The sequence below is a fragment of the Dicentrarchus labrax genome, unplaced genomic scaffold (genome assembly GCF_905237075.1).
Source record: "Dicentrarchus labrax unplaced genomic scaffold, dlabrax2021, whole genome shotgun sequence".
Lineage (NCBI taxonomy): Eukaryota > Metazoa > Chordata > Actinopteri > Moronidae > Dicentrarchus > Dicentrarchus labrax.
In genome coordinates, this window is record NW_026136706.1 from 17,503,125 (window position 1) to 17,522,822 (window position 19,698).

At 45.4% G+C, this 19,698-nt stretch overlaps 1 protein-coding gene across 1 annotated transcript in view; it reads left to right on the forward strand.

The window, feature by feature from the left end:
- igsf3 (immunoglobulin superfamily, member 3) overlaps window positions 1-19,698 on the forward strand; it is a 68,410-nt gene that overhangs the window by 39,700 nt on the left and 9,012 nt on the right. Inside the window, exons 3-6 of the mRNA XM_051402720.1 lie at window positions 387-806; window positions 3,955-4,341; window positions 6,837-7,244; window positions 10,410-10,835. Coding sequence (XP_051258680.1) covers window positions 387-806; window positions 3,955-4,341; window positions 6,837-7,244; window positions 10,410-10,835 — 1,641 coding nt within the window. The remainder of the gene's footprint in view (window positions 1-386; window positions 807-3,954; window positions 4,342-6,836; window positions 7,245-10,409; window positions 10,836-19,698) is intronic.

Consider the following 19,698-nt stretch of genomic DNA (forward strand, 5'->3'; position numbering starts at 1 on the left):
CAACACACGATGACATGTGAAATTCATGTATGGGAGAGGAAATAGAGGGCAGTCACCTCAGAACAAAAGCTTGGTTGCATTAACACCTTTTCCTCTCACTGGGGAGTAAATCAGATTTTGAAACGCTTACAGCAGAATGGCTGTTTATTTTCACTTCCGTAATAGCAGGCGTAAATAAAAATGTCTTATTGTGGAATGTCCTCCACATTTAACAATAACAACATTGCATGGTAGGTCTTATAGACAGGTAGATGGTTTGTATTGTGTTTAAAGAACCAGATAACACTTTTCTAAAATGAGTCATTCTAAACTACCCTCACATTCCAAACAGCTTCCACATATCCCAACTCTGACTGTTAATTTTCTCTTTTTATTCATATTTGCAGTAATCGCCGACTCGTTGACAGTAACAGCACCAGCCCAAACTCTGTCCAAGGTCGAAGGCGACACACTACAGCTCAACTGCGAGGTGTCTCGGACCACAATGCAACACACTCACTTATCAGTTGGCTGGTACCTGCGGTCCCCAGAGGACGCGGCAGCCCCGCCTCAGGAGCTGGTCACCTTGTCAAGGGACTTTGTTCTGCGCTCTGGGGGACCGTACCGGCAGAGGATGGCAGCAGGGGACCTCAGGCTGGATAAAACCAGCGCTACGGCCTACAGGCTGACCATTCACAAGCTGCAGCCAGTGGACCAGGGTCTGCTCTACTGCCAGGCTGCCGAGTGGATCCAGGACACAGACGGCAGCTGGTTTGCCATGACACGCAAGCAGAGCGACAAGACTCAGCTTCGCATTCAGCCCACTGGTGAGTAAAGGGAAAAGATTCTGTGAAAAAGATGTGGGGGGAAGTAAAGATACTGGTCTACTCTTAGGTCTTCCTTGTCCTCTTGACAGACACACACGCAAGCATGTAGGCCGGCTTCCTCTGATTGCTGATGGGTATCTCACACTAAGCTCATTAGCTTACTAAAAAGAGCTTAACTAAACCTCCACAGACTCCCCACTTTTGTATTTGTGTCTGTTTGATGGGCAACATTACAAGCACATCCAAGGATAATTTAACCAGCTCCAAACCGTGTGGGTGTTTGACACGAGAGGCCCATGGATTCCACATATACAATCTCCCAGGCAACAGGTGGCCCAGAGATCAGAAGCCAGAAATGTTTTTTTCAATTACTCCTCGCCAACAATTGCACCAGTCTTGTTTGTGCTTGAGTGCATTACAGGGAGAAACTATGCTGGTTTAGAGCGGTTGCCAGCTCTGAAGGAGGAGATTGTCTGTCTAATGTAAGGGAGAGAGGGGGTTACCAACCAAGGGAGGAAGAGGAAAGGGGGAGGGAGGCATGCGGTTGAGAAAGTAACAAGGGGTCCATATGTGGGAGGAACAAAGAGTGTGTTGGGGTGGCTGATGGGGGAGTAGGCCTCGTATGATAATGATCTAATAAGCTGTCAGCCTCTAGAGTTGATGGACCAGAAGCAAAGACGACTTTATGCCTCCTCACATGTACTTATAACCTCCCGCCCGACTCGACCCCGTCACACCCACTGCGCTGTATTCCACATCCATAAAGAATCTCTTTGTATGCCTCCAAGAAAGGGCCACGGAGATGGGTGATAAACTGCTTTGACATTAGCTCAATTACCAAGGCAGCACGCAGTGGCGAGTGTCTCATGCCAGTAAATCATTTCAAAGTGGAGTCATTTTGCCGCTTCTCCATTAAGCATTAGATCCGCTCTGGACCAATACAACTTGATGGTGCCCCAGATAGTGCTGGGTGGATGAGAAGGAGAATGGGAACTCAGATGTAAAGCAGGTTTGTCAGATGAGTTCCTGCTACTTCAGGGAGGAGACAAAAGGCACAAAGAGCTCCCCTCTCAGTACCCTTCGTCACTCTCTGTCTTCTCTGTAATCTATAATGGATGGAGGTGTTGTTGCGTGACAAAGAGAATACAGCAGTATGAGAGCTCGAACTCAAGTATATGTGTGAATTCATTTTGATTTCTTTGTATGTCTGTACTCACTTATAGCCTGATGGGCGCACAACTTTTACACCTTCAGGCTAAACTTGTGTAGTTGATGTTGCACCTGTCCGTGTGTATATTTGACAGAGAGAGAAGGGGGAATTTAGAAAGTAGAGGGAGCAGCTCCTCCATTAGACTCCTATTATAAAAGATGGAGTGGATCTCAAGACAGCCCCATCACTAGCTAATCACCCACAGCCTCAGCATCAGAGAGAGGAGCAACGGACAGAATCCTAATGTACCTTTCGCTCTCAGTTTTTACCATCTCTCTTTTTTTCCTTTTCTCCCACCTCCTCCCTTGCTCTCACATCACCCCTCATTTTCTGCAGTCATGTCTCAGCACTGCACAGTTTTTCTCTATCACCCACTTCCTCCCTACTCCTTCTGCTCCTTGCTCTTAATACTCTTCTTCTTTTGTTCTAATTAGCTCTAAACACTAACACATGCTGAACCTGTGAGACTGTTTTCTCTGCATCCTCTCAGCTGAACTCGTCCTGTAAAACACAGTCCTAATAGAGCTTCATGCTGAGTGGTGACAAATACTTGTCAAAGCAGGTTATGACCCTTTTAGCTTTGCTGCCCTTCCTTCAGAATTAAACACATTTAAATGTCATAATGCAATGTATTCCTGCTCATTTAGCGTATATGAGGCTTTTTCTTCAACCCCACTGTGTGCATTGACTATTTCCACCATTCACCATTATTTTGCTAATCATCAATTAGTCTGTAAAATGTCAACTATAGAGAAAAATACAATCCAAAGCAGACATACAGGAGAATATACTAGACACAAGAAACTTAAATTACGGTGATATAAAAACTGTATGTGTAAACCGTATCCTTCTTCCTCCTATCATAATGTTCCCCTGCATAAGAAGCTCTATTCCAACAGCAGGCTTTGAACTTTTACACATGAGTGTGTTTCTCAGGAAGTCTGTTTAAAGTCTTTGTAATTACAGCTCGGGGCTACCACCTTACTGAGAGGCAAAGCAGCCGTCTCTGTTACATACTGTGCTCATCATCTGGAAATTAATACAGCAAATAAAACTGAACACACAGCCATACATGCACATGCAAAAACACAGCCACACATGCGCAGACTAATGTGGCCAAGTGGAAGAGCTACCACTAGCAGTGTTTACTTTGTCTTTTCTGTCTCTGGCCTTGCAGGAGGAGGAGGAGAGCGCCTGACTCTGTTTCAGACTGCTGAAGAGAATTTTAATTAGATGTGTTTTTTATTGCAGAGGTGACACCAAGGGGGGAGAGGGAGCAGAGCTCTCTGAAAGATCAGCGTTTTACCAGAGCGATGCACTGTGTGACCTCAAGCTTCTCTAGTTTCTATTATCTCCCCTCTCTCTCTTCAGCACTAACTGATGCTACTTTATTGCCCCATCCTTGACCACCTCGAACCCTACCTCTACCACCCACCTGCTCAATCCTCTTTCTCTCTCTGCCTTTTATTATGCAGGTTCAGCATGCTAAAAGACAGTGGATATTAAAAAAACAACAGTGTCACACATTTCAATTGTAGCCCATATTTAGACATCAGTCTTGTCTTCGATGTCAGAAACAAGCTGTTTGGGAACGTAACAAATATCACCTTCTTGAACAGATCTCCCCACACCTACGCTCTTTTCATTCGGCTGCTTTATTTAAAATCTAGTGCCGTATTCAAGGGTTTTGTATTTTTACTGGTAGTGGATACAGTTTTTATCTTACTAAGCCAAAATGATGTGCAACATTCAAAAGGGGGATTTTCGTTTCTTGTTTCATATAAGTATATCTTCTTCTATATCACAGAGTTCTGTCACTGTTTCCTATACAATAAATAACTTTTGGCAGCCACACTTATGATTGTTCTACAAAAGACTACTTTAACCTTTATTGTCCTACTGTTCCCTCTACCGCCCCCCCTAATCTTTTTCACTCAGATCGGGACTTCAGCATCCAGGTGAGCACGGAGCGACGGTCCTTCACGGCCGGTGAGCCGCTGGAGCTTCGCTGCACCATCGAGGCCCAGAATGTGCCAGAGCGTTTCTTCTCGGTGTCGTGGGTCTTCAGCAGCTCACCGGTGGCCGTGGTGGGCCCCAGTGCCGTGCCTGTCCTGGGCCCCGATTACGTCGCCCGTGAGGCGACTGGTCACATGACAGTGCGCAAAGAGAGCACCAACGTGCACCTGCTCAAGTTGCAGCACCTACGCCCCGAAGATGCTGGGAAATACATCTGCCGTGTGACGGAGCGGGAGAAGACACCCACAGGAGACTTCATCGACCGCAGCAAGAGGTCACGCAATGTCCAGATCACAGTCCAGCCACTCAGTGAGTAATAATCTGTTCATGAGGCCACTGGCTTGGTTGTCCTTAGTTGTCAATTACACTAAGAATGATGAGCTTTTCATAATAACAGTTTTATCTTCATGTAGGCAGTATGGGATGTCATACTGTGCTCATCTCCAGCTTCTCTCTCTATCTTTCTCTCTCAGTCTCCCCCTTTCTCCCTCTCCAAGGTGGCCTATAAGAGATAGCTGCACAGTCTCTATTGTTAACTGTGAGTAAGAGGGGAAAGGATAATGCCTCTCTTATTCCTGATGTATTTTCTGTTTGAGTGGATTGCTAAGGATTGGTAATGCAGCATTATGGTCCTTCCCATTTCCTTGGCTTAGCTTGGAGGGGGGGGGGGGGGTGTGACACTATAGTAGGATAATAGAGAGCAAAAGAGTCCAGGCTCAAGGAGGCTGAGCTAACAGCCATGAAATGAAAGCGTGGAGAAAGAAAAGAAGCAGAGAAAGGCGCCTAGCTCTCCAGGGCCCTCTAAGTGGTTCCCCAGGCTAAATTAATGTGTTCTGCTGGGGCAGACCTCTTCAGCTGGGTTAAGCAGGGCTGGCCGGTGAGGTTGCAAATTTACAGTCAAACCTTAAAACCCTGCTCACAATCCTCTCTTCTGTCACTGAGATTTCTCTGCATCTCAGTGGCAGCAGGAAAACACCCTTCCACCAGTTTGGGTCATTTGCTTCATCTCCTCTTCTCTCTTTACCTTCATGTCTCTTAGGACTGGAACAGTGTGTAGAGACACAGCTGCTACCAGCATAATAAAACATAATAACCACTGAGTAGTATCTGCTCTCAAGCAGCCAACGCTACCTTATCCTGACCGCTCTGCACCCCCTGCTAAATCAGCCTAAAACAATGGCCTTGAGCCTGCAGCAGTCTCCAGGGAACCCCTCTGTATGGGAGGTTTTGTTTTTTCAACAAAAGACCTTAATGCCCCATAAAGGATGTTTATAGGGTTTACACAGGATAATAGCCATGGTTATTGGAGGAGAACTTTCATGAAACACTGCAGTCGTGGCAAGGCAGGCATGTATTTCATGCACAAACTGTCCTCTCTCTTGCCTACTTTCTCTTACCTGCAAACACCATTTCAAGATGTGCTTCATCACTCTAATTGGGCAAATTGGGTGAGAGCTGGTAATAGGGTGCGACGGGGGTTAAAGTTGATGAGTCAGAGGCAGGCAGAGGTGACAGCAAAGGAAAAACAGAGGTAAACACTTCTGACAAATCACTGTTGATGGATGAGTTTACCTTTGCAATGAGAAAGGGAGAAAGAGCTCACATGCCAAACTGAATCTCTATCATACATAGATAGAAAGGACAAGTGCAAGGGTAGGAGAAAAAAAGAGAGGACTTATACTGTAATAGAGATAAAAATGTATTCTGTAGTTTAAAAAGCAAAAAAGAAGGGGCTGGTGGGAAAAATGTGAACATTTAAAAAATAAAGCTGAAAAAAGAAGGGAAAGTTAGATAAGGGCAAAGCTGTCCAGAAACCAGACAATTTAATGGGAAGGAGGATGTGTGTATCTACTTGCATAACTGTCTAACAATCCCCTCTTCACGTCTCAGTGTGAAAAAGTGATAGAATACAATATGTTCTTGGCCGTGGAAAAAAAACTATGAAGCAGCTACAATGAAAGACCAAAGGGAAGAGGAAAAGGATGAAGGCTTTTCCCTTTGTTCATTTGAGTGTGATGGAAGCAAGCAGCAAGTTAATTCCATATTCACAGCGAGCTCATGCTTATTAGGAGTGATGGTGAGCTGTGGGGGAAGCAGCAGAGCTTGGCCTGAGGGGAAAAAAAGTGAGAAACCTTAAGCCACACCCCCATGAGATAGCAGCACGAGGCCCCCGCAGAGCAAAGGGTCAACCAGGGCTCCGTTATGTTTGATGGACGTTGAAGTGATGAGAGTCGAGATAAAGCAGAAAAACAGAGCAGAAGAGCCAGTAAAGACTTTTATCCTCCTCCTCCTTCTGAAGTGCCGCTGAGCCCTGTGATCTGAGCCCTCTTTCCTGTGCCTGCATGGACTCGGTCAACACGCCACACAGGGTTCAGAAAGAGAATCTCACAAACTCACCAGGGCCTCTTCTTCTGGCTGTCACTCTGATGTGCCCGAGGCCAGTTACCAAACCGCACTATCGTTCTCTCTCCCTCTCTCTCTCTCTCCCTCTCTCTCTCTCTCTCTATGTCACACACCCACACACACACACACACACACATATACATACACATACACATACACACATACAAGCATGCAAACACCATGCACAGCACTTGCACAGGACTGTGTTATACTCCCGGGAACAGACTCAGCGAATTGCTTTATTGCCCCTGGCCTCCTGTACTCTGTGAATGTTTTAACAAAGAAAGTGTGATTCTTATTGTGTTGAGATTTTGAGGAACTTTTTCTAACTCCTTTCAAGTGTCATCTTTTCTAATGCTCACCTTTATGTCTTTCTCTCTCTCTTTTCTCTTCCCTCTCAGAGAGCAACATCACAGTGGCATTGTCCAGTAACTCCTCAGAGGTCCTAGAGGGCGATGTGATCCAGTTGACCTGCTCGGTCTACTCCACTTCAGGCCCCTTGTCTATTGCCTGGCAGTGGACAGACAAGCAGGCAACTGGACCGCCCCAGGAAGTGGCCTCTGTGGATCGGGATGGCACTGTATGGCACAGTTCTGCCTACAGAGAGCGCTCCAGCTATGGGGAGATACGTGTGGAGAAGGTGCGGGGCGACACGTTCACTCTGTCCCTGTATAATGCCATGCCTGGGGATGAGGGTCAGTACAGCTGCACAGTCACGGAGTGGCTTCAGACCGGCACGGAACCAGAGCTAAACTGGGATAAGATAGGAGAGAAGTCTGCCACCAAGACTGTCACCGTTAAGACTGTTGGTAAGTTATTGCAACCTAATTTAAACCCAATATATTCTGTTCCAGCCAAGTCAATGAGACACAAGGACAGAAGAGGGGGTGCTGTGGGGGATGCAGTGGAAATATCATTCAACCATTTAAAATAATCTGTGATAAAAAATAATTTTGACACTTTGTTTACTTGTTGAATCAAGTATGCTTCAAGTATGAAAAATATGGTAAATTTAAGGGATAAACATATACAGTATATGGTTTTCTAATTAATGACATGACTGCATGCCTTCACCTCAGCTTAAATTTTAGAGGAGCAAACTATCTAAACAAAACCGGCCATATGGCAAATTAATGACGCAGAAAATAGCGTAAAATAGCATATTTCTTCACTTTAATTAGTCCAAACAAACTAGAAAATAGGCTGTATGGGGAACAAAGAGAGACACCGTGTACACTGGTTCTTATGCTTCCTGGCTGCTTTTATACTCTAAATCTAGTGTTTTCATGTTTTGTTGAAACTGAATCTCCGTGTCCTCTGGTGCCCACAGTGCATCAACTAACACACGATCAACCTGCAGAGGTGTGATAAAAACAAACGTTCTGAGTTTTTTTTGTTTCGTTTAGTTTTTTTTTTGCATTTTTTCAGTTTTGTAGTTTTGACAAGCAGCAGCTGAGCTTGTTGCAAGTTTAAATCTCCTCAACCATATGGCTCATATCTTGCTGTAATATTGTGTCCATGCGAGGTACAGATTTAACAGAAGAAAACATACTACATCTTTCGGTTGTTAATTCTAAACATTAATACATGTGTCGCCACTCATTCACACCAAGTCAAAGAGAGGCATATGGTTTGTGATTTGCTAAAGACTGATGAATGGCGTGGGCAGAACATGCAGTCCACATAGGAGAATACACCATGGTTTATTCATGCGCTGCTCCAGGGAAAGAGTTATTATGACACACACACACACACACACACACACAAACACACACTCTCACACCACCTGCCATGCGTCAAGAGCAGTGCAACCGTGACACCCATCATAGATGCACATACACACACAACCGAATGGATTAGCCAGAATTATTAGAATGGAAATGCAGCGGCAATGTGTTTCACAGTCTTTGGGTCTCCTCTGTCAGTGCTGAGTTAAGCTGAACATCCTCGGTACAGGCTGAGGAAGCCAGTGGAGCGGAGCAGTGAGGAGCTGGCAGACCGGGAGCACTGTGCTCAATACACACACACGCACATATACACGCATACACACACAGCCAACGGATTAGCTCCCTGCAGCAGCACACAGCGGTGCTGCAGAGAAGAGATGTCAGTTTTTAAGTGGCCATTTGTTAAGTTCGGGCAACAACAGAAACATTAGTTTGAGGAACAAGGGACGCATTATGCAAATCAGGGAAAATAAGTCCAAAGCTGCTCGTCTCTCTTCAGTTACACTCCTCGACATCGCCTCTCCCTCTCCTCCATGCTTGTTGATCAAAGGATTTTCTAAATGTGCGCTGTGGTGTGACGGTCAATGTGTGTGTTTTACTTTGTCTCAGATTTATTTTGGACCTCGTTTTTCTCACTTTAGCCTCCCAACTGCAGTTTTATTGGATGATTGGACCTAAATCTGCCATGCAGATAGAGCACTTTTTTCCAGTGTATCAGCTTTCTTCCCTTCTACTACTCTTGCCTTGCTTCTTTAGTCCGTGCACCTAATGAATAAAAAAGAAAAAGAAAAGTTGTGTTCCAGTTTCCTTCTGAACTCAGACCTGTCCTCTGAGTGAACCGTTAAAAATATTACATATGGTCACTGTACTTTAATTTAGTTCATCGCTTCCTCCTTTATGGACTCCCTGTGCTTGCTGACAGGACCTGGAGGGGATGAGAGAGGGATGTCCTCTAGGTGCCTTGTGTTTTTGTTGCCACAGTGAAGACAAAGGTGCTTGGTAGAGAGTCTTCTTTCCATCTGATTGGCTTAAGGGGCCCTCAGGGCGGTAGCAAAGGAGAAGCCTATACACACACACACGCCAATGTATAGATACAAATAGACACAGTCTCCCACTCAACCACACGCATTTTTTGTACAGTGAACGACCAAATGCATTCATGTTTATTCACACAAACAAAAGGCAGAGTTGTATGGGAGAATGGATCGGCGTGAAATCCTCTTTTCTGTCACAGAGGCAGGCAGACAGTGAGGGACATGGATGGATGGTAGAGGGGCGCGGTCAGATGAGAGATAGAGGAAGAGGGGAGAGTTATTGTCTGTTAGAGAATTATGGCCCCGGGCGGCTGTCCCAGCAGTAGCCAAGTCCGGACAGACAGCCATTGATTACACACCCTGAAGGACACCGGGGGTGATGGCTGTCAGTGGAAGAGCGAGGGTGAGGGACAGGGAGAAAGTGACGGGGCTGTTGACAAGAGCATAATGGAGAAAATCTGCAAAGTCTCAAGGAAATGAATTATCTGATCTGGAAAAAAAATCTGACTTCATCAACAGCCCTCCATTCTACCTCCCTCTTTCTTTTTTATCTTTAACATATTCAAGCTCAATCATTCACTTTCATTGAAATGCCCTGAAATAGGCACGGTAGGGCCAGGTTATTAAAGGGACATGAGTAAAGAAGTGAATTTTCTTTATCTAGTGTCTCTCTGTCTCTCTCTCTCTTGGCAATAATATATGGAGTTGGGTGAACGTTTTTAGCTTAATGAGGATAGTTTAGACTTGGCAAGGAGTTGGGCGTAGATCGAACATCGGCGCTTAGAGGAAATCTCTCCCATGGGTTTTCTTTGTTGCATCACCCATTCATTTTGAAGCGTACTCTCACAGTTGAGCACACCAACTCATACTTAGACACACGCAGAACATAGTATACACGCACATGCATAAGCAAAGTGGCAGTTTTTTGCCCATAATGATGGAGAGAAATACTTCTGGAAAATGAGAATTGCTTTACCGAGAAGCCAGTGCACTTAAAGTAAATACTGTTTGTATTTTGTTCCAGCAGGGGGCTTTTTTCCTCTTGGTAACCATGCTTAAAAGGAAAGTTTGTTCCTGGAATACGGTTATGAACCTCTACATCATTTGCTGAGCTTTAAGCTTTTAGAAAACAAACTCGATCACAGACCCAGGCTGTGTTGTGCTATTACTTACTCATGTCCTAACAACCTCTCTCTTTTCTTCCACCATCTAGAGTCCTCCTTCATGGTGTCGGCCTCATCACGGACACCATCCGTTACCTTTGGAGACTCCTTTGACCTGCTGTGCCTGGTCAAGCCTCGCCACAACCCTCGCGTTCCCACCTCAGTCACCTGGCGCTTCATGCCTGCTGGCACAGAAGCCGACGACGAGGATCAGGGAGAGTTCAAAGACCTGGTGACTTTCACTCGCGAGGGCACGCTACAGTGGGGCGAGCAGCTGCTAGGGCTGGGTACCCGCACCACAGTGGACCGCTCCCACTCTAACACCAATTTTCGGTTGTCAGTGACCCGCGCAGGTCGCCGCGAGGCGGGCAAGTACCAGTGCACAGCCGTCCTGTGGAGGAGGAACTACGACAACAGCTGGAGCAGAGTAGCCAACCGCACTTCCAACCTGCTTGGCATCAGTGTCCTACAACCAGGTAAAGGCTGCATGGCTGCTTGCCAGGCAGACACACACCTAATTGGAATGGACACAGACTAGCACACAAACAGGGATAAACACAGATTCAGACACACACTCACAGACACACACACACACACACACACACACACACACACACACACATAAAGTGAATTCAGCAGAGCTTAGAGGATTTCTGCCTGCTCTAATTGCTCTTAGTCTCTGGTTTAGCCACTAATTGGAGTGTGTGTGGACGTGTGTGTCTGTATGTGGAGGGCAGGGTGGAGTCTCCTAATGGAGCACAGCGAATGGATTGCTAAATATCCCACAGGAAGAAAAAACTGAAAGAAAGGGAAGAGGGAGACAGAGAGAGAGAGAGAGTGAGAGAGTGATAAAGAGAGTGAGCGAATTGTCCTTGAACCTTTTTCCTCAGTGGAGGCATTAAACTGTCTACACTGCCCTCATTGGCCCTCTGTGCTCCACGCACACACAGAGAAAAACAGTCAGACACAGCCCAATTAGTGGCTGAACACAAACAAAAAATCACACACAGACACACACAAAACACACATATCGGCCCAATTTAGCCCAGTCTGGTGTGCCTCTACAGCATGATACTTCATTTATTCAGGTGAAGGTGCCTGAGGCAAATACTCATATTGCTGATAACCCCCCCCCCCACACACACACACACACACACACACACACACACACACACACACACACACACACACACACACACACAATCTGTTGTAGTCAGGCTTTTAAAGCAGTCCAGCAAAGCATTATGGTACCTGAAGTACCAATGAAGTCCAGATTTGTTGGATTTGGCAAGAGGAATTTGAGCAAAGCGCGTGGGTGGGATGAGAAGTAGGTTTTAAACCTCTAAAATGCCAAATGTTTGTCTCAAACATTATATTTGTGATCATGAGCAATGCATAAATAGATACGTGCAACCTGGTGCTATTGAGCGCCTACACGTTTCTTCCATGTTCAGGTGAGCATAAGTAAGGTGCCGTCTTGAGTTCAGAGGCAGACTGTGGTGATCAATAACACTTTTCAAAGTGAGCCAGTGGAATGTAGTCACATGTACAGTATAGAGTCTCTCTTTCCCTGCTGCTATTGATTCAATTACACACACATACACAAATGCAACCTGATGTAAACAGAGTCGCACACACACACACACATACAGAATCACCGCAGCTCAGTGACAGCGCTTCACTTGCTTGACTGAATGTGCTCTGACCTTAACCATTCACGCAGAACACACAGCGTCCCCGGCCCCTTCAGGAGTTATTTGGAAATCGACTTATCATCCTGAATGTTCATTTACCTCCCCCCCATGTGCAGTTTACAATGTTTATCCTTAACCAAAAAAACCTTAACCACACACACACACACCCACACGCACACATTTTGCAGGGGAATAAATACTGGGTCCTCCTCCCACTCCATTTTCCAGCAGCATCTCCATGATAAAGTGATCAGTTACCTTGGTAATGCCATCAGTAACCGTGACGATGTGATCAGTTGCCGTCTGAAAGCCAATCAGTAACCATAACGGTGCGATCACTCTGTGTGTAAGGGCACTATCTCACAGGGGAGGGCAAGTGAGTAATTCCTTTATCTCGTTGGTTGCCGGGGCCCGGCTCAGTCCCCGGTCACGCTGTGTTCGTCTCCTCCACCTCCTGTCTTTTTTTGGTTGTGCAGTCAGACCTTCATTTAGACTGATGATTCATTTGTCAGAATGTAGGACGTCTCTCTCTGTCTCTCTCTCGGTCTTTGCCTCACGCCTCTCCTCCCAGTCTGCTTTTCCCTCTCTGTTTTCCTAAATGTTAACCCCTCCTGGCTAAATGAGCGGCTGGCATTTTCAGTTCTTCTCTCAAAGAAGTGGGATAAAGGTGTGTGTGTGTGAGTGTGTGTGTGTGTGTGTGTGTGTGTGTGTGTGTGTGTGTGTGTGTGTGTGTGTGTGTGTGTGTGTGTGTGTGTGTGTGTGTGTGTGTGTGTGTGTGTGTGTGTGTGTGTGTAATGAGGTGTGAGCAAACACAGCATCTGACCAGATTCATAATTGAGAGACTTTAAATCATGCTTCCATAGGTACTTGCTCAATATGTATGAGCTACTTCGCCATACACGCCTAAGTTTTTGCATGAATGCCCCTGCAACCGGGGTTCTCGAGATGTGCCTCTGAGAGCTTGCATATGCTTACTATGCATATATACACAAGCCCACCTCACCCCTGATACCCAGCGACACAACAGAAGAACTCTTTCTCTCAGATTTCCGATGGTCCATTACACCACTGTTTTGTATTCAGAGGAAAGACGCGCGTAAGAAAGTTTGCAAATGCAGAATGGCCCCCCTCATTAAAATCATTGTAGAACTTCAAAAGCGGAGCGTTAAAACTAGCATCATAAATCAAATACCGCCCTTGATCCAACATCCATGCATCTTAGATCAGCAGATGCGAAAAGTTGGATATAGATAAAAGCTGAACTAAGCCCACACTGAAGCATTCAGCCGGTCAGCGTGATGTTCCGTCAAACAAGCGAGGAGCCTGTAGCCCAGCCCAGGCATACTTCCTGTTCCAGATTGCATTAGCAGCACACTGCCTGCGTCCAAGTCCCAGGGGTCATACCAGAGGAGTTCATCACCCTATCTGCACACACAAATACAATATTTTTACGTTCCTTGTGAGGGCAACTCTGTGCAGCAGTTTGGCTTAAATTCTCCACCACGGGCTTCACGCAGTGAACCACTGCACACACAGGAGTATACATCATGTTCATGTATACAAGTGTATGCAGTACATGGATACACACTGGGGAGGAGGGGGTTACCTCCCAGAGCAAAAGTGTAATTATCTTATGGTAGAACACCATTCAATATTAGTGCTCACAGCAGAGGATCTTTACAAACACACGGGGAAAAAAAACGTAAACACAAGGTATACAGTTCCACATACAGTAATATTAGATTTCACCTGATTGAGTTTTCTCTTTGTCTCCTTCTGAAATGCAATAATGGCAAACACATGTTCAGCATGGCAGATCACCAGGGAAGCCTCCATCTCTACGACACTATCTAATATCATCTACTCATAACTCAGACTGCACGCACACACACACAAAAAAAAACACACTCTTCATCTCTCCGACTCACACACACACACACACACACACACACACACACACCGAAAACACGCAAAACTAATTATACTGAATCTTCCCTAATGGAACCAGAGTTTAGATTAATGACGGTTTTGGGAGTTCAATACATTTTTCTCATAATTCGAGTGTGTGCATGTGCACATTAGTGTGCATGCGTCTGGCACGAGGAGTGGGATATTAAGACCGTCTGGTTATTGGCTGAGCTGGAGTAATGATTTGGGGGGGGGTGTCCCACTTATAGTTTCTCCTCATCTCTCCTCATACACCTACGCTCGCCTGGCTACCTTTCACTCATATGATCAAACATCACGACGAAGGAATGGATGCCTTTTTTTTTGTTGCTTATTCTTATCCTCCACTCTTGTTTTGCTCTCTTGTGGTTGCGCTTTGAGTTAGACAATATATGCCTCCTACATTCTCTTGTCCCACCTCGTACTCTCTCTCTGTCTCTCTTGCTGATAGTTCTTCGGGGTATATTCTCATTTAATATGGGCTGGCACCAGCAGATGCTGCATGTGCTCTTTTCATGCCAGTGAAGTACTTGCCACCCAGCCGTTATTGATAGCAGTGGCATCGTTGCGGTGATTGGAGATTCCTGCTTAACAGGGCATGGATAAGAGCTGTCTATCTTCATTAGGGCCCCGGCCTATCACACTCATGTCCTCCTTTCTCACTCCTGCTCCAACTCTGTCTTTCTACATTTTATTCTCACTCTCCCCATAAGTCTCTTTTAATGTCTTCTTTCCCCTTCACTCGCACTTAGCTGCATGTTTCCCTCCACGCACACGCCCCCAGCTTCTTTCTCACTCTTGTGATTTTTCAATATTTTATAATTCCCTGCTTCCCTCCTCCTCCTCGTAATTCTCTCCATTATGTTTACATTTTTCTTCAAATAGCTTCTTCACTATTGTCGGTATTTCATAAATAATAAGGATTTGGCAGCTGTTCTTGTTTGCACACAATAGCGGCTTTATCGCAGTGTTATTGTTGGTGTCAAGGTTATAAATCTTTTCTGTGCCCTGAATATAGTTTTGGTTTGCCCACAAGCTCACCTGAGGCAGCACTCTGTGTACAGGGTTGCCTGCATGTCTGCAGAACACAACCTGCCTCTCCTACAGTTTATACATTTCTTATATAAATAATCAGAGTGCACTCATTGCCTTTTCGTCTGTAGCACACACACAGAAACAGGCAGGGTCATAATGGGTGATAAATGAAGAGCCTTTGAGGGGTGCACTGAACAGAAAATAATTTCGTAAAATACTTTTGATTAATCACGCCTGTTTCAGACATTCAAGGTCAGACTCCTTTCTTGTGTCTTCTTAAACCCTCACACTCTCTCTCGTGCAAGAATACAAGCACATTTTTGTGTCACATCCAATCCAATCCGGGCCTCATTTCCTTGTTCAGCCCAATCTGCACACACAATGAGATTCTCTGTGTTGTGTCCTTCCATCTCTCTTAAGCACCTTCGTGTGTATGTGTGCGTGCATGTGTGCACACGCTTGTGTGTCCTGCTGCTGCTGTAATTGAAGTCGTAACTCAGAGCTAGCTACAGTGCTGCTGCTCCCCATGTAAATCAGTGGCTAATAGTAGGAGCAGAGCAGGAGGGGCTAGGCAGTGCTGCCTCCTGAATACATCCACGCACACACACCAGCCTCTAGCTTGCACTAACTGAATGACTACTGTCCTCTGTGGTTTAATGAGTATAATGCATTTTATGCTTATTGGCACACGCGTTTCAAACACACACACACACACACACACACACACACACACACACACACACACACACACACACAAACACACAGGCGCATGGTTCAGTCTGATATGTCTTTATGCTCTCCACTATGTGTCAGCTTCTTTTGGGCCATTAATCTCCCAGAGTTCCCTTGCCCTGACCCCCTGTCTTGTGCATCTGTTTCCCCGTCGAGCCAGCCTGCGTCCAGCAGTCACTCTCTCAGACAGACAGGCAGGAAGAGGGAAAGTGTAGTCAGTGCATCAGTGTGTTCATACTGATGGTGGAGAATAACAATATGTATGGACGGGGGGGGGGGGGGGCGTGTGTGTGGCTCTGTCTGGGTGTGTTCAAGGCTGCTGCTACGTGCACAGATCCCCATAATTAGCCCGGTCTTAATGAAATTGTAGGGGGAGTTGGAAAGGGGAGGAATGAGAATTGTGTCATATCCCTTTGACACAATGGGATCATAGATACATCGCAGTCATTACCATAGAAATTAGGCTCACAGTTCGCCAGAGGAGCCACTTTTCAGCTAGGGGGAACCCCATCCCTCATTGCCTCTGACTAGCAGGCCCCTCTGATCTATGCCCCCTGTGACAGAGGTCCAGGCCGACTGTGTCGTGCAGCATTGTGTGTATTTTTGTGTTTGTGTGTGCAGTAGAGGTTGGCAAGGAGTAGCAAAAAGTGAGCTGTTCTGCAGGGGATCAGGGCGTGTCTAAAGCCCTCAGTCCTGACATGCTTGGGGTCCTGGCCGTGGATTAGCCCATGGCTGTGCTAATGCTAACGCTAAAGGCAGAGCATGCAGCCATTAAGACTATAAGTCCTCCAGAGTGGAGCTTGAGAGACTGCCTGCTGCTTTCCAAAATCCCCCCAGGAGCATGTTCACACTTTCTGTCTTTTACATCTCTCTCATCTTTTCCTGACTCTCTCCTTCCCTCTGCACACTCACTTTCACTCCTCCGCTCTCTGTTGGTAGGTGCTTGTGAATATCTGTACAGTTTGGTGATATATCCCTTAACTCTCCTACTTTTCTCTCATCCTGTCTTCTTTAAAAAATCACATCCCTCTCTCTGGCTCTACCTCCCTACTTTTATTCATCCCTCTCATCTTTTTATGCCTCTTTCTCCCTGTCTCTTGCCCACTCTGGCCTCCTTCAACTAAGTGAAAGCATTACATCTGTGGCCCAGTGGATAGGTTGTCAGCTCAGTGGTCATTAAGTACATATTAGACTATATTTAAAAAGAGCCAAAATGTTAGTCGGAGACCCCGCTAGCACCTCTGGTGTTCGCACTTCATTTAGGTCTCATTAATATTCATGAACCCACAGGTGAGGCTGCTGAATATTCATGTTAGTGTCAGGTGATTAGGCAGAGTGTGATCAAGAGAGACATAGATCATAGTAACGCAGAGGGGAGGAAAGAGGTGATGACCGGTCAAAACAAAGACTGCAATGAAGGGGAAATGAGAGAGGCGAAGCGGACATTTCAACCTTCACGTTAAGAGCCAGTGTTGAAAATGAATTGAATTTCCTCTCTAGCCAAAGAATAAAGGATAACATTCTTTGATTTACAATCTCGGGCTGTATTCTCCTCTTCTGAACACTCGGCCAGGCAGCTCCTTTGAAGTTATCCTAAAATTTTGTTACAAGTGTGTGTATGTGCGTGAGAGAGGGAGAGCTGTGGTTAGTGTGTTGACATGGCACAGTGGCATCCTTAGCTGTACACTTCTCCTCCCCCCGGACTCAAACTTGTTTTCATCTGCTCTGCTTCATAAACAACTGTTGTGTAGTGCGGCTTTTGGGGCCATTTGGGGTTTGGGGTGCACTTTGCTGTCTTTCTTCCTTATCAAAACCGGGCTGCTGTTTGGAGCCTTTGTGTACTTACCTCCACTGGTAAATAAAAGGAATAAGGACAGCTTTGTCTCAACTCTGTTGTTCCTGTAGCTATTAAACAAGACAAATTGGGCACACGTGGGAAGGGGGTGAGACAAGGGTTCAATGAGCCAATTAGTGACTGCAGTGTGTGGATTTGTGTGTACTGTAATGACGCTACATGCCCAGCAAACTGCTGAAACACAAGTATCTCAAGTGGAGCTGAGATAGTTGTTGGGTAAGAGGCACTTTGTCTGGATACAGCTCATATCACTATATTTCTATTCCAGAAATATTTTGAAGAGCAAGAATCAGACTTTTAATTAAATTTAATTTCATCATGCCTGGTGATGTAAACAAAAGGCTCCGTCCTTGTTTAATTGAGTCCGCTCTTCTTCTTTTTTTTACTCTAAGATAAGATCAGTGAGGTCCTTAAAGGTATTTTAGCCATACCACGTTGTTATTGGAGACAGGGTTGCCCTGGAAACCACAGAGGTAGGTGAAATGTAGGAGAGGCTGTCGGCAATAATGCTTAAGGTTAATTTCAAAATGATGAGTTTGTATCTTCTACCTGGTTATACAGGGAGTTTTTACTTTGTTTTCCTGTGGCAAAGATAAACTAAAAACAGACCAGAACTGTTAAAGACTGGTGCATGTAAAATTAACCTGCAATTTCATTCTCACTGAGGCCAGGTTTGACTGGCATATGAACTAATCCAGAGCAGTGAGAACAAGTGTTTCCAATTATGGGTTTGTCTTACTCTGTAGAGGCACCCTTGAGGCTAATTAAAGAAATAGTATAGCAAAGAACATGTGATCACACTTAGAATAGGTATTGACAGCCATGCTGACACACAGGAACACAGCACTGTATCTTCTTGTTGACGGAACGCACATACACGATGGCCTCGTGAACAATTTATGATTGAACTGGGTTTCTTCCCATAACATATTGAATCTGTCCTCATCAATACCACACACACACACAAAACACGGCATGCTGTACGTACATCATGTAGAATTTTTAGCCTGTCTCCTATTGCTTGTATCAGCAGATGCATTGATGTAACTGTGGTAGGATGGCTGTACTGTAGCTGAAGGGAGAAATCTCACTCTCAGTGGAATTTGGACACGTGTCCAAGGATGTGACAGGCTGGTCTGTGAAGTCGCTGTTCTCTTACTGAGACATTTCACAGCAAGAAGATTCTGGAGGAAGAGGAGATTTTAAGGTTGTTTTTGGACATAAAAAGACAGTATCTCTCTCCAATGTATTTCTCTTCCGCCTTTCTGCCCATTTCTCTTCAATTTTATTAGTCCCTCTGTCTCTGCTTGAGTGAGCACTTAGTTAAAACAACTTATAATAGCTCATGATGCTACCTAATAGGGCTTGAATAATTAGCCTATTTTAGCTTTGAAAAGGCATTTCTGTAAACACTGATGTACAGCAACAGGCTTTCAGCCTCCAGTTTTTCTCCTGGCTACGGATTCAAACTTCAAATGGGAAAGGGAGAGAATTGCTTTGTCCTGTGCCAATCCAATCCTGCATGGTTCCACTTCAGGAGGTTCGGAGGTAATTCTCCTACAAAAAAATGATTGCCAGGATTCCGCAGGGCTCGGCAGTAATTCCGGATGGGAAGATTGTCAGGCTTCCTACCAAGTCTCCAGTGGGTACTGAGGCAATGATGATGACTAATTTGAGATGCAAGCTCAAAATGCCGTTGCACAACAGGGTGGTCCGGCGGTGCCTTGCAGTCATGCATCCTTTGACGTTTACAACCAAACGTGCGCCTACTGTACTGAATCACAAACAGAGATCCTTTGAGCACACAGCACACTGTGGATGAGGGTGAGGTTTTCTGGGCAGATGGCCGTGACCCTAGGCAGTCAATCAGTCAGTCAGTCATAGCTAAGCTTAGCGTGAACTTGGAGGATACATGAAGTAAAAGATGCAGAGAGCTGTTAAAGAATGCACGAGAAGCAAATAAAATGTAAATGACAGCTTATTAACAACCTGCTACCACAAATGTATATTCCTGATCCAGGCTGGATATCCTTTGACATTTTTTTTATGCCATTGCAATACATGAGTTTCGTTGCC